This window comes from Carassius gibelio, chromosome B6, assembly GCF_023724105.1.
Source record: "Carassius gibelio isolate Cgi1373 ecotype wild population from Czech Republic chromosome B6, carGib1.2-hapl.c, whole genome shotgun sequence".
NCBI lineage: Eukaryota > Metazoa > Chordata > Actinopteri > Cypriniformes > Cyprinidae > Carassius > Carassius gibelio.
Genome location: NC_068401.1, coordinates 17,114,654 through 17,141,142, shown reverse-complemented (window position 1 = coordinate 17,141,142; position 26,489 = coordinate 17,114,654). Strand labels below are relative to the sequence as shown.

General features: G+C 38.6%; 1 protein-coding gene and 2 long non-coding RNA genes across 3 annotated transcripts in view; 1 reads left to right on the top strand and 2 right to left on the bottom strand.

The window, feature by feature from the left end:
- Window positions 1–26,489, bottom strand: part of usp43a (ubiquitin specific peptidase 43a) — a 135,770-nt gene that overhangs the window by 105,374 nt on the left and 3,907 nt on the right. The window contains exon 2 of the mRNA XM_052558337.1: window positions 23,935–24,084. Coding sequence (XP_052414297.1) covers window positions 23,935–24,084 — 150 coding nt within the window. The remainder of the gene's footprint in view (window positions 1–23,934; window positions 24,085–26,489) is intronic.
- On the top strand, window positions 14,626–16,530 carry LOC127959299 (uncharacterized). The gene is made up of 2 exons (XR_008154235.1): window positions 14,626–15,771; window positions 16,176–16,530. It is a non-coding gene; the product is annotated as an uncharacterized LOC127959299 (long non-coding RNA).
- Window positions 15,748–16,204, bottom strand: LOC127959298 (uncharacterized). The gene is made up of 3 exons (XR_008154234.1): window positions 16,071–16,204; window positions 15,943–16,006; window positions 15,748–15,878 (listed from the first exon to the last, which is right to left on the bottom strand). It is a non-coding gene; the product is annotated as an uncharacterized LOC127959298 (long non-coding RNA).

Here is a 26,489-nt window from a genome sequence, read left to right as displayed (position 1 = left end):
CTTTTCATCCAAATGCACAGCTGCTGGAGAATGTTCCGGGACTTTTATTACATTACCTCTCTTGCATGTCTTGAGTCAAATAGCAGAGTAAAGCAGGATCTTCTTGCATTTACTCACTCTGCCTACGAAAGAGTAATAAAAACTCACAGGAACAATAATTTACTCTGTTCCTATTTTCCTATGGTCTGTGTAAAACATTTTATTTGTATTTGTAGAGCACTTCCCAGTGTCACACCATTTGCTGAACTAACTCACTCAGCTGCATAATTTCAGAGACCCTGTTGTTATTTTTTTGTTGTTATTACAGGTAGTCCAAAATGCAGCAGCTAGAGTCCTTACCAGGTCAAGAAAATATGATCATATTACCCCAATTTTACAGTCTCTGCACTGGCTACCTATTAAGTTCCGTATCAGTTACAAATGATCATTACTTACCTATAAGGCCCTAAATGGTTTAGCTCCTGCGTACCTAACTAGCCTTCTACCATGCTACAACCCATCACGCACCCTAATGTCACAAAACGCTGGACTTTTGGTAGTTCCTAGGATAGCAAAGTCCACTAAAGGAGGTAGAGCTTTCTCACATTTGGCTCCCAAACTCTGGAATAGCCTTCCTGATAATGTTCGGGGTTCAGACACACTCTCTCTGTTTAAATCTAGATTAAAAACGCATCTCTTTCGCCAAGCATTCGAATAATGTATCTCTTAAATTGTGAGTGTAGTTGCATCTGATCAAAGGTGCTTTTTTATTCATTAGCTTGGGTTAAACTAATTTTAGTTTGTTGGATCAGCAGCTATGCTAATAATGTCTGTATATTGTTTCTATGTTTCGCCACGGGATTTACATCCCGTGGTAACTAGGATTTAAACAAGCTCCAGTCTGGATCCAGAACACCTGAGAAGAGATGATGCTGACCCTCAGAGGACCTCAGATGATGCTAACCCTGAATCAACAAACCGAACTAACAATTATTGCTAAATGTGTGACTGAATCATATAATAACTTAATTAATAATATTGATAGTTCAACGTCTAGCTGACTACGTCTTGTATTATTATTATTATTTTTATTTTTTCTAAAATCCTGTCAAATGTGTACAAACTACTAGCTACTACTAAATATTGTAGAAACATAATTTTCTTTGTAAGTTGCTTTGTAACGATTTGTTTTGTAATAAGCGCTATACAAATAAACTTAAATTGAATTGGATTGAATTGAATTTTTTAAATGTATATTTCTTTACCAATTATACGTTTCTATGCGTCTATCAGTGCTGTCTGCATCGCTTTTCAGCAGCAGGGAGTTATACTGCAACTACTGGAAATTACAATGGCCAAAGAACCATAAGTAAGTTGAACCGTTCCACCCCTATATGTAATGTCTATCCATAATGTGATTGAAAATTACACTCAGTTATTTTATATTGAGTAACTCTTATGCACTGCACACAAACAAACACACAATTCAACCTTGTAGTATTATCCGCAAACAAATTACTTACATGTGTCAGGTCTTTTAATTGAAACAAAAACATATAGTCTGGGCCATGCAGACTGATTCCCAAAACAAATGACTGTTATGAGCAAGTTCTTTTAATGGATAGTTTAAAAAAGATTGTTTACTGGTTGGAATCAGTGTGAAAACAGCCCTTTATAACTTTTAATTATAGAATACTGCTTTAATATTCAAGCAAACCATCATAAATGTAATTCAACTGAATCAGAATCAAACTGAGAGATTGAGAACCTGAATCAAAAGGGAAATTTGCATCAATACCCGGCTTCATGGGCGTAGGTTTAGGGGGAGACGCTAGGTACTTGTCCCATCAATATTTAGCCAGATCTTTTGAACTGCTATTTGGATCTTTGCAGTGCTATTTGGATAGGGTAGACGACCAGGACGACAGACACGCCATAATTTGATTGGCGGCGGGGTATCTGTCAGGCTACACGCGCGGGCCGGGACTACTTTTGTGTGTGCATGCGTGCGTGTGTGTGTGTGTGTGTGTGTGCGCGCATGTTGACGACACCGAAGGTAAGTTACCAGGGCTGTCTCTGTGCCACATATAAAGGCCAGAGTAAAAACATTTTAATATTCCGTTTTGCCCCTTTTTGAACTTGTCACCCAAGAAGAAAAAAGGGGATATATATATATATATATATATATATATATATATATATATATATATATATATATATATATATATATATATATATATATATTATATAAGAAGCTTTTTCATAAAGCAGAGTCGGAGTGTAAGTAGGCAAAATAAGTAGCTAGCCAGTAGCCACACAAATAAACTAGCAGTAGTGACTGACCAGGCTTTCAAATGCAATTCTACTGTGGAAAATAGTATTAACTGGTGATAGTATGTGTTACCTAGGATGATAGAATGCTACGTTAGCAAGTAAGTTAACTGAATGTCAATTAGCCTGTACCTTAACTTAGAATCTTGCAGTCAACATAAACGTGAGTGTACTGGAGGGTAAATAGTGTTTATAATAGAAAAAGGTTATTAGATGTATTTATTTATATTTGTTTCCTTGTGGCAGACTATTATTTTGTTAGTGTAAATACTAATGTACATAATTTATGTTAATAAAACGTATGGTTGTTCAGCATAACACAGTCTCATTACACAGTCGTTTTGAGAGTGCATTTTTGAGATTATACAGTTATACTAGCTCTTTAGGGACAGTATACAGGATGGTCAGGATACAATATAATGAAATGAAGTAGATTCACTGTATTGTGATATTCTGTATTGCCAACAGTCTGAAATAAAAAAGGAAATCACCATTAAATCACTGGTATCTTACAACAAAAGAATTCTGGGGATTATGGGGATGTCCCCACCAAAGCTGAGACCAAACCTACGCCCATGCCCGGCTTTACCATCACTGCTCAATCCATCTCACTTCTTGTGTTCCAGTGAATAGAAATTTGGAGGAAGCTTAATTTTGAAAAGTTCTGCAGTTGTTGAACTTGATTCCAAATAACTTTTACAAGATATTAAAAGTTGCTCACAGTTCCGTAACATATCAGTTTACATACCAAAGCCATCCAAGGAATACTGCACAGCAGGCTTGGTCTACTATGACTTGCTGGCCAAATCCAGCCTGTGAATAATTTTACGGCCATCAGATTGATTTAGAGGGTATGGCTGCAGTGTTTTCAGTGAGTTCAGAACATTTTAAAAAGCACTCAGTGGTCATCAATTTGTGGACTACGGTCCACATTCAAAGCTTTTCTGGCCATAATTCAGCTGCAGTAGTCTCCCAAACATAAACCAGCACAATTTAAGTGCATCTATTTGATGTCTTATCCAATCATGTATATCCATGCTATTGTCAAACCTGTAGACATAAGATAAGATGAGATGTTGATGCTATGACTCAATGTTATGCATCAACTGTACAGTACATTTAAAATCTATCACCACCCTCTGCCACTTTTTACTTGAAATATGCAGGAAAAAAAGCACAGCTGGAGTAACAAAACATGAAAAAGAGCTGTCACGATACACTGCCGGAAGGAATGAAGGAGTCGTGGATAAACTAAACTGTCAGTTATTAAATCCAACACAGAGTAAATCCACACTTGGAAGGGACTTGTTGGTCTCTTGCTGAATTAAAAATCTTAATGGTAGTATATATGCAGTGTTGGCCAAAATTGTTAGAACACTTGGCATATTTCAGGAATTTCAGTTGTTTTTGTTGAATTGGCTGGTACAATACCCATTAAAACGAACTACTGCCGGAAATGGAAGCGTCAGCACAGTTCTACTAGGAAGACTTAATGCTATGTCCCACATTACAATTAGATTTAGCCAATCGGCACTCAACATGAGGAATATAAAAGCCCTCCACTAACCCTTCATTGTGTTTGCAGATACTGCCGCTGTAGTTTTTTTGCACAAACTGTTGCCTGACTTATTGCCCGACTTTCCCTGGGTTACTTGCATATAGTTAAGTTCGTCTCCTGTGAACAATTGCAAGTTTTACATTCCTCTCAAGATGCACACTAAATCGTTGGCATTGCTCTGATGTCGCGGTGAATGTTTGTGGTTGTTTGGTAGCGTTGCATGATATACAGGCATTGGAGGATTTTCGGCAGAGAATGTGAAACATTAGCGGAGTTGCTTTCCGAGCTTTTGCGTCGGTGCTGCTTATGTTTCAATCAACAAAATACAGTACTGAGGCCAGAGTTCAGGATTTATAGAACACATAATGCTGTACAATTCATCTTTGCAAGCTCAGTGATATCTTTAAAGGGGTCATATGATGTTGTTAAAAATAACATTATTTTTTGTATTTGGTGTAATGAAATGTGTTTATGCGGTTTTAGGTTAAAAACCACATTATTTTCCACATACTGTACATTATTGTGTCTCCTTTATGTCCCGACTTTCTGAAACGCGTTTTTTACAAAGATCATCAGTTTAAAAAGAGAGGTGTGCTCTGATTGGCCAGCTATCCAGTGAATTTTGAACAGGTCCTGGTCTATATTTGCTCAACAAGACAAATATAATAAAACCTATTCCATAATTATGGATTATAATGACTAATAGTCTTTTTACGCGTTGCATCGCATCGCATCCCGTAAGCATAAAACCATGTCTGCATTTGTGATTGGAGAAATGAAAAACAACAAGCATTCTCTACACCAGTGGTTCTCAATTCCAGTCCTCGCACCCCCAGCTCTGAATATTTTACATGTCGCTCTTCATGTAAAATTACAATTCTGTTAAAATGTAGTTTGTGCCCCTTGATTTTAATGTCCTGGTCAGTGTATGCTCATTCATAATGTCTGCTTTAAAGTGGTGCAAAAATCTTTGTGCAAGGGCTTTCTTTATGCTTTTACAGGGTTCAATAGCTTTTGAAGTTTAATTAGCTAATAATCTACTGATAAATGATAATCATTTAATAATCTACTGCTGGTGGTTCATTCTGTTTCCTCATACCAATTGGCTTCGGTCTTGGCTGTTGTGGCCTTCACATTACACAGACTACTGTGGCACTTGACATAACTCTACTATGGTCATCACCATTGGAAGTCGTGGCTTAATGGTAAGAGAGTTTTACTGGGGCTGGCAGTACCACGACTGAGGCCCCCTTGAGCAAGGCACCGAATCCCCAGCTGCTCCGCAGGCGCTGCAGCATAAATGGCTGCTCACTACTCCGTGTGTGTGCACTTTGGATGGGTTAAATGTAGAGCATGAATTCTAAGTATGGGTCACCATACTTGGCTGTAAGACTGTGATCCGCCATACTGCAAGAAGAAGAAGAAGAATGCCTCACGTGCTTGCTGCTGTGAAGCGCGTTCACAAGAGTTCTAACAGTTCGGGCATTGCGTGAGTCAGAGGTTAAATAAAAAATAATAATAATAAATAAATAAATAACTATGTAAATACTGTTCAGTTTCTTGCACAGGCTGCTCGTTTTGTATCTTTACGCATCAATGTATCATCACAAGCTGCAGGATTTATTATGGATTTGTCTTTGTATGTTTTTTTTTCACTCTCATAGATTCTGTTAACATTTGCCATGCATGGTACAGTTGAGAGACTACAGCTAAAAATCATAATTTGTGTTCTGCTGAGGAAACAAAGTCACCTGCATCTTGGATTACCTAGGGGTAAGCAGATAATCATCAAATTTGTATTTTTGGGGGGACTATCCCTGTAAACTAAATTAATGGCCTCTCTAACACAATGTGGTGGTTTAGAATTCCTGTAATCCGCCATCAAGCTGCTATGTACATGATCGGCCTCCACATCTGAATTTCGACAATATCAGACTCTAAACTATTTCACGTAATACTCAAGGTTTAGTATGATACTCTAAGCAAACTACTGGTGGTGGTTACTTCTCACATGCTCCTCATGTCCAGTCTATCATGGCTTTTCATATACAATGGCCTATTGTGGTCATTTTCACAAGGGGCTTTCACATCACATAGTTTATAGAAACATACACAGGCTATCAATGTAATTGCAGCCAGTTGGGCCTTCACTTTACATGACCTATAGAGGTTTCACATTACTCAGCCTATTGCGGCCTATGCTCATTTTGGCCCATTGTGACCATCAGGTAAGTGTGACTATTATTGTATGTAACTCTGCCTATCATTGTCCTTTACAAAACTGGCCTGTAATGGCTTTTCTCACATGAACTACGCTGCCTTTGTGTTAAATGGCATAATGTGGCCTGTCATTAGACAGCTCAGCATACATGCATGGGGAGGTCTCTTCCCCATGCATGTATGCTGGTGTCCTTGTTGGTCCAGGAAGGGATAGACCAAGAGGGACTCCCGCGCCACCAGAGATGTGAGCTGCCGGACCCGGGGTCCGGACGAGAACTGCACCCATTACACGGGTATTATCTGAATTTTTTGTTCTGTCACTGTAATTCTGTTACACTGTGGAAGCCTCTGTCATGAAAACAAATTACTCATATGTGTAAACATAACTGCCAACAAAAGCTAATTCTGATTCTGATTAAGGCAAATTAAGCAAATACTGGTGATGGTGTCACACCTTCATTACATCTACTCTTTCACCAGCTCTCGCAGCCTTCGGTGATGGCTTTTAGTGGCTATCCTCTCTACGGCCTTTCGTAGCTTTTTACTCACGGCCTATCATCACCTTTCTCTCTGCGGCCCATGAGGGCCTTTCTCTCTGCGACTGGTTCAGCTGCATTTAGTCACCATTTCAGAAGCTGTGGTATACAATACACCAGCCACTACTGCTGCTGAACGTGGAGTTCAAACATCAGCCATCAAGCTACTGGGCAGATGGTCATCCTCCGCATTTGAATCATATATTAGACTTTTGATAAACCATATCAAAAGTTCAGGAAATAATATATAGCTGTCCTCAAGGTAATCTATATTCAATTACTGAAGGTGGTGTAATACCTAGTCATATAGTCCAAACAACTGTAGTGGTTTTCTATCTTTGGTTATCTTAGCATTTCTCTCTGTTGCCTATCTTGTGGCGCTTCCCACCGTGGCCTATTTACATGGTCTTCCTCTCTGTGCCTACTGAAGCATTTCTTTCTATGGCCTCTTGGCTTTCTCACTATGGCCCATCTGAGCATCTCCATCTGTGCCATGTCTAGGCCTTTTCTCCAATTCCTTTGTGGCCTTTTTCTCACTGAGGTCTATCAGGTCCTTTCCCACTGAGGCCTATCAGGGCCTTTTCTCCTGTGGCCTATAGTGGCCTCTCTCTCTCTGAGACCTCTTTGGTCCATCTCCTCTACTCTATAAGCTAACACTTTAGCTTTAATCTGATACATTTGTTTAATGCTTGTTATACTTACTTTAATTATGACTAATTAAAAAAATTATATTTTCCTTTGTTCATATGTTCTAGGATCTCTAAGAAATACTTTGTCTGGTCGGTATTTAATTTTCTTCTTTCTTTTATGGTAGGATCAGCCATGCCTTTGTCTTCAGCAGAAATAGCTGGAATCTACAACTTCAGATTCAAGCTACAGATGGGGCCTATGCCAAATTAATTTTGTTCTTTATATTGGTTTTATCTTCACCTCCTGAGTCCTTCTGGTAGAACGACTGGAACATTGAAAATGATGGACTGGCCCCTCAAAGTCCGGACCTCAAATTTGGGGTGAGTTAGAGAATAAATGGACAGATATATTGTACATTCAAAGGAAAGTCTTTGGCTTAAGTTGGGATCACATTAGTGTTGAAGTTCTCAGGAAATACACTGATACTTTGCCAGAGAGATGTATTGCTGGAATTGCTGCAAAAGATGGACACACCATAGATAGATAGATAGATAGATAGATAGATAGATAGATAGATAGATAGATAGATAGATAGATAGATAGATAGATAGATAGATAGATAGATAGATAGATAGATAGATAGATAGATAGATAGATAGATAGAAATAGAAATAGAAATAGAAATATAGATGGATATGTTTTCCTTTATAGTGACTACGGTACGAGTCAAACAGCTTTTAAAATGGGAAAAGGAGAGGTGCAGACTGTTCTGTGGTAAAATAAAATATGTGAGATCAGAGCAGATAACATTTCCACTTTACTCCTGAAGAATAATTTTACAGGTCTGCAGGGGAATGCATTACAAAGAGTCTCCGCAGCAGAAATATTGTCACCACATTATTTTCAATGCTGGGTCTTTATAGATAACAATAAATGCAATACAATATATAGATGATACTGCTAAACCCATGGAAGAAGAGCGGCTGGGTGCTGATCAGGCAGTCATTCAGATGATAAATAGAGCATACAGCTGAGATGACTGAAAAAATCCACCCAAATTCCAAAAATCACCTGGGAGTGAACACGCATACATGCACACACAGTGAGGTATCAAACCCCTGCTAGGCGAGTAATCTCTAGACTTCTCCGCAGTACAGCATGCCAGCCCACCATCCTATACACCCCCACAGTGAATGTAATCCAGCCGAGATTAGATGCAATTCACAACACACACACAAACACGCACACACACACACATACATCCAAAATACACACCCACTCACAGCATGAGCTATACTGTGCTTTACAGAAGTGATCTTTAACTTCAGGATGGGATAACTGAGGTGACAGTTTCATCTCCTCTAACAGGGGCCTTTTACGCTCACCTGAAACAACGGCTCACCGGCTCACCTTAAAGGCATAGTTCAAAAATGTCTTCAACCTGAAGTTAATCATGAAAACCTCCGGAAAATGTAAAAAAGATTTAAAAAACGTCATTAGGATACAGATCCACCCCAGAACAGCCTTAAACATGCACACACACACACAAAATCAGCCCACACACATATCTATCAGAAATACATACTTGTACATACTGCTCGTGCCTCGTGTCAAAGAATAGACAAAAGTTTAAATGCCTCTGAATATTTTAGTTGTTCTCTGCACTATTTAGAGAGTTTATCTGAAATATTCATTGGTTTAATCAAATTTTCCTTAAAAAAAAGTGTTAAATATTTTAAGCAACAGTGAAATCCATTACAGACCCTTTAATAGTATCTATGGAACATGTATGTGTGTCAGATGGGTACCTGCTAGCTTAGGGTTTAAATGGACAACAATGGCACATAATCACAGGAGAGTGGCATTATTATGAACAGTTCAGATCACAGACATACACTTTATTACAAATTCATAGAGATTTATTCACTATGCGTTTGCACAGTATAAATATATTATGGATTTTTTCCATAGTTTTTACAACATGCAAAAAGTATAAAACACTAAAATAAAATGTCAGTCTCAATTTTAGACACTTTAATTCTGCAATTTAGATAAATGCACATTTTGAAAAAAGACATAATCAAATCTTTGTCACAAAATAATATATCCAGTATCTAGTAAAAGCAACATAATATGATGGAAAAACTCAGGGAAAAAAAGCAAAACATCCCACAAGGGGGTCATTAAAGGTCTATTATGTTTAAAAGTGCTTAAAATACACCTATTCAGCTCTGAAGGGTTCATAAAAAGGGTTGGATGCCATTATGCAGTGTACGGTGCAGTTTTAAAGCACCCCTGAGGTTTCAGGAGCAGGTTATGGCGAGCCGGATGTGCATTCTGCCTTCTCAACCGATCAAATTCCCAGGCTAATGTTCCTCTCTTTTGTGGCATATGCCTCACTCTCTCTAGGACTTCTACCTTTTACTCTCTCACTCATTCACTCTCTCTAAGGTTGAACTTGTTAAATATTCATAATGCCTCAGTCTGAAAGCTGTGTTTATAGAGGCTTGTCCAAAAGTGATCCAGTGTGACAGAGTTCACTGCTTCTAAAGAACTCTCTTCATTGTATGTTTGACCTAGAGGGCCCCTACTGAAATAACTAGCTAGCCATCACTCCACTATTGTTTTACAACAGATGTTATTGGAACAATGTCTGAATTAATAACAGGACAGAAATAGGTTAGCAACTCTTTGGGGACAAGTCCAACATACACTAAAGCCCAACCGCCAGTGATTTTATCAATGGAGGTCTCCTGATTGTTGCATTGTTGGTAGCTATGCAAGTAGACTTTTTAAGTCACTGAATGCATTAGGGATTTGCTAAACTATATCAACTAGTAAGTGGGTTGTGTGAAGGATTGGTCGACCAAGGAGGCCTGAAAAATAGTGATTTAACCTTGACTCATGATGTTGATTCACCCACTAAAATTTGAAATGAAAAAGTTGTTTCTTAGAGGGTATTCACACAGAATACTTCCAAAACTGGAAGTGGAATTCCAAAACTGTTAGACAAAGCCCCAGATGATGATTTGAAGTACAATGTCTAGAAATTCAATTCTGAATGCAGTGTAGCAGTGTAGCAGCAGTGCCCAGAGGAAAAGTGTAGTGCTATAAATTCTCAGAGATGGTTGTAGCTGTAGTTCTGAATCATTCCTTTATGATATGAAAAAATAGTGGCAATAATATTCTTCAGAAATACATCTGTTGTGTTACACAAAGAGGCCATATGGGTTAGGAACAGCATAAGGGTTAACTATTAAATATTATATAAGCATCTTATTATTTGTTTATTCTTTACTCTAAGATTTCAGAGCCACTGTGAATCTGAAGGAAAGCCTAGACAGCTGGGATCAGATTAGGACAGCAGTCTCGCCAGAGTCTCTTCACTTCAAGCGAACAGCCTTGGCTTTACATTCAGAGTCTTCTAGCTAGACATTAGACATGCCATCATTGACAGAAGCCATCTGATCGATGTGGAAGAGAGACCAACTATATATATAGGTATTTGGGTAAAGCAAGGTATTTGGGAATAGCCTAATCTGAAACCAATGATACCATAATATAATAATAACAGCCCAGGACACAGTGTGGCAAAAGTGACAGATCCTTCAAAAAATGCTGAATCGTATAGCGATGTTAAAATAAGTTTTAATGAACATTAAATTAAAATTACAGTTCATGGGTGTCGATATTTAGACCTTACACACAAGAAAATGCACCTCAAGCATACAGTATACTGTATACTGTTTGCACCAAGTATAAATAGACGCTGTCAAAATATAGTTATATAAGAAAGGTTTTTGTATAGAGTTATGCAATACATATCTGCTATACAGAAAGTGAATAGAATGGGTCATATGACGTTGCTAAAAAAAATAACATTATTTTGTGTTTATTTTCCGCATAATGTGACATTATTGTTTCTCCTCTATGCCCTGCCTTTCTGAAATGCATCAATTTTTACAAAGATCATTGATCTGAAAAAGCAAAGTGTGCTCTGATTGACCAGCTATCCAGTGTGTTATGATTGGCCGAATGCCTCAAGCGTGTGATGGAGAAGTTACACACCTTAACAAACTATCATGCCATCTCCCAGCAGGACGAGACTCAGTCCAGCTGCTCTGCTCGTGCACATCTCAACATCAGTTCTCTTTAGCAGTTCAGTCAATATACTGTTAGGAGTAACTGAATAACTTGGGATATTGGTTTATTTCGCATCATAGGGAGTGTTAAGCACATTTATGTAAGGGACACTTCATGTTGAGGTCCTGATCATCATGTCGGGTTTATTCTGAGAGAACAACTGGCTGGATATTATCCCACTTATTACATGGCTACATGCCACATAGGTAAATAATTAGACATAAAACTTTGATTTGAGTTGAAATATTTGAACGCAAAGCTTCCGTGAACACCGCATTTGCAAGCAAGAGGCAAGTTCAAACTAGATGGACATTTAAGGGAAACGATACAGTCAAACCACTTATTACACAACATTTCACCACAAAAATAATTAAGGCAATAAAATAATGAAGATGATTAAAAAAAAAAAAAAAACCTTACCAGTTTGTTAGTTCTCTTATAATCCATTACAGCATACAAAACAATCATAGCAAAACGGCAGCAGCTGCGTTTGTATGAAACAAGAGGGGGTCCGCGAGACCAGGATGACATAATTAAATATTTGTACACCATTTTGAATCAAGTTTTAATATTTTATTAGCTAAACAAACGCAAAGCTTCCACCAAGAAAAAATTGTTCAATCAAGAGTACAGCACCAACTGCTGTTAACCGGATGAGCCTGTGTTATTAGATTTTAACGGTTGTTATCGAGGGATAAGTGCAGAATGTCGCGAATGACCAATCAGAATCAAGTATTCCACAGAACGGTGTAATAAAAACAGAATAACTTAAGTAATTTTTGAATTGGTGTGTATTGGAGATGCAAACCGTTTCAAATGATTCAGTTTGATTTGGTGAACTGGTTCGACCGGCTCACTAAGAAGATCCGGTTAAATAGAATGATTTGTGCGTGATCTGGACATCACTAGACAAGACCAAACCAATAAAACCCATTACAAACTAGGCATTTTTTGCATCCAGTGAGGATTTAATTACTGATTATAATGACTTATACTGTCTTTTTTATGTGTTGAGTTGCATTTCGCAAGATAAAAACACATTTGAATCCTCATTGGCAAATTATATAAATGTAAAAAATGTAATCAGGGCATGTTAGAACTAGGCATTTTAGGAGGGCATGGTTGACTCTTAACTCTTATAAAGAATATTCACTTTGGATTTGAGACTTTAGTCTTTGAAACTTTACAGATCTTCTTTATGCACTAAGAGTTTGTAACACTCCAAAGAGAAAGGAATAATTGAATCTGTGTGAACAGAACATCCTTGGATCCATATAAGCACCATTTCCATCAAGACAAAGAGATCTCACAGTGACTAATGAACGCATTAGTGTATAAGTGTACCTGTTGGATATTTGTGACAACAGTTAAAGAAACTGAAGTGCAGCTTTGTTCGTCAAGTGCAAAACTCACCACTTTAGAAATTATTCACCTCCAAAAAGTCAATAAGAGCTCAGTGGAAAAGAGTGCCAATTTAACCCATTTAATTTTTCCATACTTCGAAAGTCACTTAAATGGATGAAGGCAAATTACAGACAGACAGCTGGAGGCAGCAAAGGTTCCTTTTTGTTGGTTATAAATCACTGTTAAGTGGGAGTACTACTATGATTCTTATTGGTACAGTGACTATACATCTATATACATTTATCATGCAAACTGAAATACATTCATGTAGAACCAGTATAGCAGCCAAGAAAGACTGAGTGAGTTGTCATCTCTGAAACTATCAGTCCTTTAAAGTAAACCACTGAAGTGAATACTTTCATGGCAAATCTTTCTGACCTTCTTTGACAAACAGCCCAGGAAATAACACTTGACCTGCACCTCCATGTACTCTCTTTCTCTTGGTCTCTCTCGAAAAATAATTTTAACTATGTTTACAATATTTGACAGGTTTACACTGTAAATATCATTTTTGTAGTACACCAGACTTACTCTGTCCAATGAGTCCAAGACCATATTTTCATGGTCTTAAAGGGGGGGGTGAAATGCTCGTTTTCACTCAATATCCTGTTAATCTTGAGTAGTACTGCACCCTTCATAACTCCAAAAAGTCTTTATTTTTATTATATTTATAAGAGAAAGATAGTCTGTACCGATTTTTCCCGGAAAAACACGAGCGCCTAGAGGCGTGACGTGTGGGCGGAGCTAAAGAATCACGAGCGCCAGTAGGCTTTCGCGTTGAGAGCGTTTGGAAGCTGTGACACAGATCCAGAGGCTGAAATTTAACAAGAGCAGCATCAGCAAATGCGTCTCTATGTGGTATGTACTGAAACTGTATATATTTGCTTAGCGGTTTTGGAAAATGACTAAGTTCCACTTTATGTCGTCTTTTTTTTTTTTCTTTTTTTTAAGCTGTACATGTGGAAAGTGCAGTTTGATGACAACATCGCATGTTGTTTACTTGATGTGCTCACGCGCCGATAGCTAAGTTCACAACACAGAGATATTTGAAGCAGTTTTACTCACCGCATGCGGTTCCAACACACGATCGTGACCCTTTTCCGTTGCGACTGCATTATCCTTAAGAAATAAACGATGTTCAAATCCGTCGTCAAACTGGGCCTTGTTTGTAAAACAAGCATCTTCGAAATGCAGGGAACAAACAAAAACACTTGCACAACTCCATTGATGCTCTGTAAAAATAAACTCCATCCACTGGTCCCTTAATGCTGTTTCTCTTTTGGTAATCTGTGCAGGGTTGTCTTGCCCTGGCAACCAATAACACACTTCTTTTGTGACTTTTCGCGACGCTCTCGCTCTGATCGGTGAATCGCTCTGATCAGTGAAATGTTTGTGCTCAGCCTCGCTATAAGGGAGTGTGCGCTCTTCCGGCAGAAGTGCGTCAGGACCCATATAAGGAAATTCCGCTCCATCTAACGTCACACAGAGCCATACTCTAAAAAAACTTTCCGAAACTTGTGACAAACCGGAAGAGGTTTTTTTGGAAAAAAAATACTCCTTCAAACGTACAACTTAATTTTTGAAACTTTGTCCATGTTTAGCATGGGAATCCAACTCTTTAACAGTGTAAAAAACTCAGTATGTGTCACACTGTGACTTTTTGGGGGCGGAACCAAAAGTGGCGAAGATTGGTTCCGCCCGAAGACGGTTTCCGCCCGGCCCGTATATTACAAACACCGGAACTTCCGGGAAACTCCGGGAGGCAAATTGGGCTGTACGAGGCACAGGTGAAGACAATAAACGCGGCGATCGTGGATTGGACAATGGAGAGAACAGGAAGGGTATAAAAAGAGTCTCAGAAATTCGAACAGGAGTTGGAGTTGAATCGTTTCAGGCCGATCCGGCGGGCAGTGTAGAGGTTTGGGCAGAGTCAGCATTGGTGAAGGCAGAGGGACTTCACGGGGTGAAGAAGGAGACAAGGACACTAGCAACTGGGCTGAGTATACAACATTTATTGATGTTTGATGAGACCATCTATATATAAACTACTGATGTGTTGGAGTCACAGTCATAGGAAGTACTCACCGGAAGTAACGTCAAGGGCGATCTCCAGCAACGGAAAACCGATGGTGTGAAGAGGATTGGACAGCTAGAAGGAGAAGGAGACAAAGGAAGAGTGTTATCGTTCATTTGTGAGTACTATTGGACAGTGCATTGTACATCATTGGGGAGAGTGCATTATCCAGCATATGTTGTGAGCATCTGGTAAATAGGCCAGCGGCCCCATTACGGAGCAGAGTTTTGGGTGAGCCGGGAAGTACGAGTACAGGAAGCCGCAAGCAGTCGTGACGGCAACGTTATTCCTCCGGCCCTTCATCTATCAACAACGCCCAACGAAACCCCAGGATAAGTCCTAGTAAACCGTGGTTCTGACCCTATTTCACGTAGAGTGTGTGGAGTGCAGTGGGTGAGTCCTTGTCTTTGCTGTGAGTGTGTACACTTGAAATCTTGCAGTGTTATGCTGTGGTTGTGTTGTCAGTAGCCACCCTAGACTGGATGAGTCGTGGGGGAGACCAGGACCATTGAGGCTGGTGAAGCGCCATTTTCATCTAAATGCCATTTTGCGACCCCTGCATGGAGACCCAAATGTAACGTCCTGTCTAGACCCTTTCGGAATACCCTGGCTCTGTGGAAGCGGTGGTGAAGAATACACGTAAGCAAGACTGGTGTGAGTAAAAGCCAAAATTATACCTATATGCAAGAAGGAAGTTTTACTGTTGCAAATTAGCTGTGTGGATTTACTTTACCTGTTGTGGAGCCTCTTCAAAGGTTCACCCCGGTCCAGATCCCTTAAACTGCAAATAGAAGAGAGGAGAGGGAAGCGTTCGGGCCGGTGCGACAGTGTTTAACTTTCCCCGACGCACAGGAAATCCCTGTGGAGGCCTGCGCTACGACGATTTACTACTCCAGGTCTGACAGTTCATCTACTTACTGTATCGCAGTATTTCACCGTAAGCCCACCGCCCAGGAGAAGTATTCTAGGAGAATAGAGCCCCAGTTGCCTGTGGAATACTTACCTTTGTCCATGGCTACGAATCACTAAAGGGAGAATAGAGCACCAGTTGCCTGTGAAATACCTACCTTTGTCCATTGCTACGAATCACTAAAGTGAGAATAGAGCCCCAGTTGCCTGTGGAATACTTACCTTTGTCCATTGCTACGAATCACTAAAGGGAGAATAGAGCACCAGTTGCCTGTGGAATACTTACCTTTGTCCATTGCTACGAATCACTAAAGTGAGAATAGAGCCCCAGTTGCCTGTGAAGTACCTACCTGTGTTGTCCCCCGCAGTTTGAGTGACCTCTCTCTTGCAGTGCCATTGGAGTTCTGTGTCGCGGGTTGGCGCTCACCTCGGAGTGTGCAGAAGGGGAGGCGCCGCCCGAGCACCCTGTACGAAGAGATCGGAGGAACAAGTCGTTTATCAGCCAGTCGTATGGACCCAAGTAACAGGTAGCCACTCTCACCGGATCGATTACTCATTGTGTGTTTCACTCTGCCTTCAGGAGAAAAGGGCGCCACGAGTCAACAAAAGCCCAAAGCGACATACTAACCCTCGCCGCATAGTCCTCTCCGGCCCCTTTCTCCTCCTGCTGAACAGAGACGATAATTTTAAGATTTACCTCCCCCTCCCTGAATTATTTTAATTTAAATAAAGTTGTTTTAATATTACTTACGCTTGGTCTGTCTGGTCATTGGGGTTGCTTTGAGACCTCCTCGGGGTGGAAACTAGGAAGGGGCGTGACTTGCAACATCTGTGGTCCGCTCCGACCTGTGACATATGCATGAAATAGCATTTCACCCCCCCTTTAACCTTATGGACTCATTTTACTCAGTACTGACTTAGATTCGGCTTTCCCTTTGTGAAAAAGATGTTAATTCAATTGTATCAAATGTACACTTGTAGCATACTTTTTTCCCCCCTACTATTTTAAAATATAAACTGTACATCAAGATAATGTGATAAGAAGTTTTAATGTGCACATGTAAGGTACATGGTCCTAATTATAACTGTAGTTTGTTTTTAATATTACATTTCAGGTGAATTTTTTTTTAAATGAATTAAATTGCAACAATTACAAATATTTTCAAGTTTTCCTTTCTCTTTGGAGTGTCACAAGCTGTTTGTCAATAGATAAGATCCGTAAAGTTGCAAAGACTAAAGTCTCAAACCCAAAGAGATATTCTTTATAAAAGTTAAGACTTGTCCATGCCTTCCTAAAATGCCTCATTTAAACACGCCCCCACAAGTCTACGTCACAATGTGGGAAGATTTGCATAACACTGCTCAAATATGCATGCAAAGAAAGAAGGCTTAACTACGATTCTTGCTGTTGCTGCTGTCGTTGTGAAAGCGAAAATACTTAGTTTGGCCTTTCAATAGAGGACACCACTAGAAATCATTGGTTAGGTTGTATTTACAACACTGTTCCAGAACAGTTCAATCCAAATATTTAGATGTGTGCAGCACATTTTATGGAAGACTGTTTCCTGATCCTGGGAGGATGACTATGACGCCGGCTGTTCTGACTCACAGTCTGTAAGTACATTTACATATGAAAGGATTTGCCACTGATTATTCAAACGTGAGTTCTGAGCAGTGGTTCTCAATTCCAGTCCTCACGCCCCCCCTGCTCTGCACAGTTTGCATGTTTCTCTTATGGCTTCAGATGTTTGTTCTATTCAAACGTAAGTGCATCACAGGATATTCCACCATGTTTCCAGTTCGAAGCAAACGTATATGTTTATTCAGAGTGCACAGAAGTGTGCGTGATGCAATTTTAAATTGTATTTATTTACAGAGGTTTAAAAAAAATAAAATAATAATAGTTTACAGAGGTATATGGTGTCACACTTGTCCATGTGAGAAGATGTTGCGTTGGGCAAATCTGTGAATGAATGTTCCGAAGTGAGGTAAACTTCAACAGATTTCCCCTGCTCATGGAGTAGGGAGCAATGAACACTGTGTAGTAGTGTTGTCAAAACACCCGGTACTTCGGTACCAAGTCGGTACTAAAAATTTTTAAATGTGACTGTACCAGGTTTCTTTAAGTACCGGTAGTACCGAGGTCACGTTCAAACCCAGTTCAGCGCTCTGATTTCACGAAGCAGAAAACGAGGACAGAATCTCAAAATCCAGTCATGAAAATGAAACGTACATTTTAATATGGACAGTCATGGAATTTGTCAAAGTTAGCATAAATTAATCAAATCAAATCAACATATGGACCAGTATCTGTAAATCTTAAGCCGCAAAAGTTGTTTAAAATATGAATCCGTGTTCTGCGTGAATTAATGAATGGCAGAGACGTGCGGGTTTGTTTACTCCATATACTACATGAACATAGCTCACTTCTAATGAGCCGATTATCTGAAACCAGGTCTGTTAACAAAGAGAGACATAAAAAAAATATGCAGAGCTAGGGGGAAGAGTACTGGAATTGAGAACCACTTGTGTAGAGTAGTGCTAGTTGTTTGTCATTTCTCTGATCACAAATGCAGACATGGTTTTATGTTTATGCTGCACAATGCAACGCAAAGTGTAAAAACACAGTATAAGTCATTATAATCCTTAATTACAGGTGCATCCCAATAAATTAGAATGTCGTGGAAAAGTTCATTTATTTCAGTAATTCAACACAAATTGTGAAACTTTAATAAATTCAGTGCACACAGACTGAAGTAGTTTTAATTGTGATGATTTTGGCTCACATTCAACAAAAACCCACCAATTCACTATCTCAACAAGTTAGAATACCTCTCAAGACATTTTTAGTGAATTGTTGGCCTTCTGGAAAGTATGTTCATTTACTGTTCTTGTACTCAATACTTGGTAGGGGCTCCTTTTGCTTTAATTACTGCTTCAATTCAGCGTTGCATGGAGGTGATCAGTTTGTGGCACTGCTGGGGTGGCATGGAAGCCCAGGTTTCTTTGACAGTGGTCTTCAGCTCATCTGCATTGTTTGGTCTCTTGTTTCTCATCTTCCTCTTGACAAAACCTCATAGATTTTCTATGGGGTTCAGGTCTGGTGAGTTTGCTGGCCATGTCAAGCACACCAACACCATGGTCATTTAACCAACTTTTGGTGCTTTTGGCAGTGTGGGCAGGTACCAAATCCTACTGGAAAATGAAATCAGTATATTCAAAAAGCTGGTCAGCAGAAGGAAGCATGAAGTGCTCCAACAACAGCAGATGACCTTGCACCCCATATCATCACAGACTGTGGAAACTTGTCACTGCACTTCAAGCAATTTGGGCTATGAGCTTCTCCACCCTTCCTCCAGACTCTAGGACCTTGGTTTCCAAATGAAATACAAAACTTGCTCTCATCTGAAAAGAGGACTATGGACTAAGAGTTGAAGTCGTTATCAGACTGGTTGAATTCTACAGGATATGTGGGTCGCATTCTTTAAAGTTCCTAGAAACAAAGATATCGTGAGAGATGCACCTGTATGTCCCCACTGGATGCAACAAATGGATTGTGTTCTGACCAGTGTTCTGACTGGGACAAGCACCATAGAATGACAAGGGGCATAACATTTCAATCACAATGCACTGGATAGCTGGCCAATCAGTGAATGAACAGCGCTCTCTTCCACCCTCAATACCCATGGCTGAAGTGCCCTTGAGCAAGGCACTGAACCCCGAGATGCTCCCCTGGTGGTGGATATAGCTGTCCACTGCTCTTGGTGTGTGTTCATGGTGTGTTCACTACTCACTGCTGTGTGTGTGCACTTGGATGGGTTAAATGCAGAGCACCAATTCTGAGTATGGGTTACCATACTTGGCAAAATGTTATGAATTTCATAATACTGTACATTTTAATTTAAATATAAATAAAATGCCAGTGTCAGAAAACATTAGTATTCAATATTATTTTGAAGTATACTATTCCCGTAATAAGTACTCTATTTAAAAACACACTACTGTATATTGTACTTTTTTGGACAAGGATCCTCTGGTCTCGGTCTTGACTCAGACCCAACATGCCCTGACTCCAATGAGCTGATCTCGACTTCAGATCGATTCAGCAGCCTCAGGAAGAGGCTGGGGAAGTTGTGGCCTAATGGTTAGAGGGTTGGACTCCCAATCGAAGGGTTGTGGGTTCTAGTCTCGGGCCGGACGGAATTGTGGGTGGGGGGAGTGCATGTACAGTTCTCTCTCCACCTTCAATACCACGACTTAGGTGCCCTTGAGCAAGGCATTGAACCCCCAACTGCTCCCCGGGCGCCGCAGCATAAATGGCTGCCCACTGCTCTGGGTGTGTGCTCACAGTGTGTGTGTGTGTGTTCACTGCTCTGTGTGTGTGCATTTCGGATGGGTTAAATGCAGAGCACAAATTCTGAGTATGGGTCACCATACTTGGCTGAATGTCACTTCACTTCACTTCACTTCACTTCACTCAGTTGTTAGCTTTGGTTATGGCCCCAATATTGAAATCTTTAGAAACATAGGGCAGAGAAATTATAACATAGGAAATGTAAATTATTTCTGAAAAAATATATTTAGTTATTTATTTATTTTTAAGTTGCAAGTCCAACTATCTTACCATTAGGCCAAAGCTGTCTATTTATGGTTAAGTTTATTGTTTTATTTATGGTGCCATCTATTTATGGTTTGGTCTATTTATGGTTAAGTTTAACACAGACTGGATCTAATTGGAACTGACTGATGCCCAATAAAGCATGAAATATGTTCAGATAAATAATAAGGATTGTAGCATCCATAGAAAATGTTACTTATAGTATTCTTTTAATGTCTGCTTCTGCTCCAGTGAAAAGTTTGCACTAGTTTAACATTTTTGCACCACTAATAACCAAATACAGGCATGTTCACTGTGGGCATAAACAATCATTAATCAGAGGCATGTAAATTAGCCTGTAGGCCTATCAGTAACAACAAACTTGTGCTAAATTCGCTTCATGATGCACCACTCACTTGCATGAGCAAACGGCACACCAAACCTATAAAAATTCCCAATTTGATCAACCATCCCAGACAAATATTCAAATACTTAAATATTCAAATGTCAAATTCTAAGCAATAACGGTGTCTGAAAGTGTCTAGCTGTCATTGAGCTCTTAATAACCATGTCTCAGTTTGGATGAGATCAGAGTGTGATGTAAGGGACCAGAGATACGGACCCATTCTGTGATGAGTCTAAAAATGGCTGTTGATGGAGCTGCCACATTACCATGCAGGCTTGGCATCTTCATTCGCTGCCACTACAGCAGACAAAGGCTGAAGTGTGTTCACTGCCAAAACACAGACTTCAGCTGACCTGCTGCTGTCTGACACCCCATACAATCCACTGCGTTCTAACAATCTCCAAACTCTGAGCTGTTTATATGATTATCAAACCTGCACCTTCTTTTAAACATTCCAGGGAATTTTTATTAAGCACATTCCACGCTCTCAAATTCCTCACTGATTTCTAAAGAGAATAAACACTAACAATAATGTCTCAGTGAACCATACAGAACGTTACAACATGTTCACAACACCCCCACACCAATCCACCCACTCACTGTTTCCTCCTACACCCTCTCTCTAGCACAAAAGTTAACAAATGAAACAGGAAAACTAGTCAGCCAATGTATTATACACAGGGGGGAGTCGTGTCTTAGGCTGCAACATCCTTCTCATTAGCCTAATGGTGTTTGAGGCCTTTAACTCAGTAGAAACAGCATGTAGAGAGACATACGCAAGACGACTGGTATTTAACTGCATTACTAGTCCTATTGATATACACTACATGTATGTGTGGTGCATCATATGCAGCACACTGCATGTGCTAACATGAATAGGCAACAAATAAGTGCATGAATAAGCATTTTAAGTTAACAAAAATGTTAACTATTATTGGTCTAAATACCTAGGCTTAACTTTTATTCAAGTCATAAATAGTATTTAATATTAATGAATTAACATAAATATATTTATACCAATTTTTTTAATAAAAATCAAGCAGAAATAGCTGTTTAAGAGAAATTTAAAAAATCAAGTAGAAATAACTGTTACAGGTTATTACATTTTTAGTTTTGGACTGTAGATAACTTTTGTGGAACTCTTAGGGTTTTAAAATATACAATGCACTTGCATAGTTTATTCGTGACAGGTAAGCTACAGTGAACATCTAGTTTAAAGTATGTCTATTATGTTGGACCTTTTATTCAAAGTAGCCCAATATTTTACCTGTTGAGACATGCCTTCACTTTTATAGACCTGCGGCCGGATTCACGAAACTTAAGGATAAAATTCCTCATAACTGCCCATTTCTTTTTATTTTCTAATTTAATAAAAAAGATACAAATATTTTGTATTCCCCAAAAAATATATTTTTATTTGTTTTCTTTAGATTGTTCTTAAGACAAACCCTACGGAGAATTCAAATTCTTGAAAAAAATATTCTTAAAAATCATTGTAAATAACTTCATAGCCCCAGACTTGTCTTAAAACCCAAACAATAGGAATTATTTAATTAATGTATTGGGTTATTAACAATTAACTAATTGTTATATTTAAGCATTACAATAACAGCTACATGTAATAGCATAAATAGGAAGACTAGGGATGTGCATGTGTTTTCTGAAGGGACAGCGATGACTGCTAATGGTAAATATGATCGGTCATAATTAGCCTATGTGTGACACTGCTTTTTGCTGACTTCAAAACTCATTAGCAACTCTAAAATTAGTCAGATAGAGAGCTTTAATTGAACGCTGTTCATTTTGGCTTATAAAAACAAAATCTTTGGCAGTAGCTATTCAGCGCATATGAATGTGCAGGACGCATTTGCTGTAGAAGTGCGGATTCACATACCGGAAGCGTTCACTCAGACGAGAGCGCAAAACCACAGCACAAAAATGAATGAAACATATCGCTGCAGCTTGAGTCTATTTTAAAAGGAACTGTTCAAAAACAGGCCGCATTAAAACGTGAAGCTGAGCACCAGTCAAAGTCGCAATGAAAATATACAGTCTATGTTGCATACTTATTATGATTATTAGGGTAATCTACAGGAAGAAAATGTGAGTTTATCAATGCGTCATGTATTCATTCAGATAACGGCTGTTGTTTTCTTTTTAAAAAACAACATTAAGATGTTCTTAAGCATATATTTGAGAACTTATAAAGAATTTTTTAAGAATTAAGAACATTCTTATGAACTTTGTAGAATCTTTCTTAAGAAATTTATAAATTTATTTCTTTAGAAAATTTTCTTGAATACGGCCCCTTTACTATAAGAGCCGTAATGCGCGAAATGGGCATTTGAAAACATTCTTTATTTTTATAGTTCTGTTAGGTCACACTAGTAGTGCAAAAACTGAATACAACATCTCTAACATAAGATGTTTTTTAATATAATTTTTGATACTGTGTGCTGAGAAAAAACATTCCTAAGTAGGGATGATTCATGAGAACATTCGACAAGCATAAGTAGATATTTTCTATTTTTGCTCTGTCTACAATCACACACTGGGTAGGAACTTATAATTCGTTTGTTATTTACTTTGTGAATGTTAAAAATTATGTTCTATGTAGGAGGAATATGGAAATAATTAATTAAATGTTAGTCTACTACCGTGTAAAAAAAAAAAGAGAGATGCTGCTGAGGTAGACTATGTTTTAGTAGCTGGTCTGAGCTGGTTTAAGCTGATGTTTAGTTGGTCCTTAGCTGGTCATGAGTTGGTTTAAGCTGGTCTTAAGCAATTAACTCCTGCTCAAGATCAGCTTAAACCAGCTTAAACCAGATGCCATGCTTCAAAACATTCCTGACCAGCATATGCTGTTTTTTTTTTTATAGATTACATCGGCCATGTCATTGTCATGTGACCTACCAGTGACAGCTGTGTCGCTTTACTGCCACTCACACCTCCTCCCCCATACTACTGGAAGTAGTAAGTCATCCAGAACTTAACATGAGTTCTGACATACTACTCTTTTGACATAGTTTTTTGCATACCATATTTTTGTCAGTGTGAACAGTAAAGCCCACTGTGTATGGTTGTAGGAGTTTTCCATCACTGCGTTGTCAAAGCAATTAGTTGATTTTGGAAAAAAGGGTATATTACCTTGCTGGATGGTTTGGTTTTGCTGTTGTGGTTGTTGTTGGTGGAGAGGCTGGCGTCCTCATGTACATGGTCCAGAAGCCACAGCAGGAACTCCAAAGCATCATGTTGAGCGTTCCCCTTGAACTGAGAGCCATACTTGGACACAACACTCTAGGGTAGGAGAGGGAGATGTCAGATAAACAATGACATGGATACAGTTTTAAAACTAATTTCATTATAACTTCAATCATACAAATATTGTTTTTCTCTTCACATCCCCAAATACTGTGGCCGATTCTGTTCTGATATATATAAATGGTCAGCCAAGAAGCAGTAATGTCTACACCGGGTCTTAACATGCTTTTAAATTTGTCTCCTGTGACCACTTTTGTTCGGATTTCAAACAGACTGTATCACACATATAAAACTGAATGAATGAAGCCATTACTCTGCTTATGAATGAGGAGAAAAAAAAAAAAAATGAGTGAAAAGGATACAATTGGTAACAATGACTTTGCTCATAATCCGTGTGTTTTGTCACAACATAGCGAAGTTAGAATTGATTGTTTTTGTTCACTTTCTTAAAACACATCCCAGAATGCTCACGTTTGGTGGGCAGCAAACAGGCCTTTTGTCGCTGCTTAAACACATTTGACCACACTACAAATGCAATTCCGACTGAGTGTGTTTTCAGCTTGCTCTGGAAGTGGTCGAAAGTGGACAAGCTCAAGACCTTTTATACTGTGTTAACACATGCTGTTGTTGTAATGCATCATGCACTTGTGATTATAAGCACATTTTAATACCAGAGCCTTATAAGTCATAAGTATTGTTGTGAATGGCCCTTAATTGTTATATAAATAATAAATATCACCAATATTCTAAAAACATACAAGGTGAGGTGTTATTTAAAGTTCATTTAAAGTTCAGTTACAGGTGCTGTTAGTTTACTAAAAAGTAACACTTTAAGCTGCAAAGTTGCCCAAGACAAAGACCTTTTCAAATGATTATGTGTTCATAAATTTACTTAAATCAATGAAGAGAAGTTTTCCACTTTCTTCTGTGCAAACTTAAAACTCACAGTTTAAACTTGATTTGTAGTCAATGAATTCAGGCCTAAAAAACTAACATTTACCAAATGTCCTGAGTGACTTTTATCCAAAGACGGACATCAAGAACAGGTTAAATGAAAGGATTCTGAGCACATTAGCACAATGTCATAATCAGATCATAATAATCTCCTTATCTGCTTATCATATTTGGATTCATCTGGGATAGAAGCAGATTTTGGAAGTCACAAAGCTTCAGTAAGACTCGAAATATATGGGTTACTCAGAGCTCTAAATTCTGCTCTGCTATTCTAATAGCGCCTAATTTTGCTGATTTTTTTCCCTTAACAAACAAAAATCCTCAAATATTGCATTTTCCACTCCTCACAGGAAATATAATATTTTTTTGTCATTTCATATGGCTTCAGTACTATTGCATTAACCAGTACAAGAGGTTTATTTACAAGATGAATAACTTTTATCACTGTTATGGTGCTTGCTCAACTGTATCAAAGGAATAGTGCACCCAAAATGAAAATCCTGTCTTCATTCACCCTTGATGTCAAGCTTTAAAGATGGTTGCTCTTTTTTGTAACGCTATTATAATAAATGGAAACGGATGCAAAATGACCATAACAGCGGTCCATGCAACTTGTACACTATTCTAAGTCTTCTAAAGCCTTACAAAACCATGTGTAAGAAACCAACACTAACACTACAGTGTTGTCCGATTCATGAAATCATTCTTATGAATAATTTCAGTGAAGTTTTAACTGGTCTGAATGATTCATTTCAAAATCTGAAAAGTTCAACTCAATGACTTAAGGACACAGTCCACACACGAAAATTTACATTTTGACATTATTTACTCATCCTTATGTTGTTCCAAACCAAACAATTTTAGTTACAGTTGTATGGCAATTAAAAAACACAGAGACATTTCTTAAATATCCACAGAGGAAAATCAGTCATACAAGTTTGGAATGACATGAAGGTGAATTTTCATATTTGAGTGTACTGTTCCTTTAAGGGCATTCACACTATTCCATACTGGATGTTATTTCAGTCTCCACAGCAACTGCTGCACAAATATCAATTCAAGTGATGTCTGCATGAGTTAAACAAGTCCAAAGTTCCAGAGATGTCCTCGTACATCAGCTTTATGACATTTACACCTATGAATGTTTGTTTAACTGGGAATACAGGCTGTAAACTGATACTTCTACTGAATTGCGGACAATAACAGGCTGTACACAACTTCAGGTGGTATTATATTTTCCATGTATACACAGCCACTCTAGGTTAACAGGTGCGTGAAACATGCCCTGGGGATAAAGATATTTAGAAAATTGACTTTCTTCCTCACAACTAATCATAAGCAATTAATGGATCAACAATCAACCCTTTGACGGTTTGAATAAGTCGCTAAACATAATTGCACAGAGACATTGAAACCCTGTAAATTGAAAAACTGTATACATTTCATTCTTGTTCTTTCAGCCTTCTCTCAGTATATCAAGTTCCAAT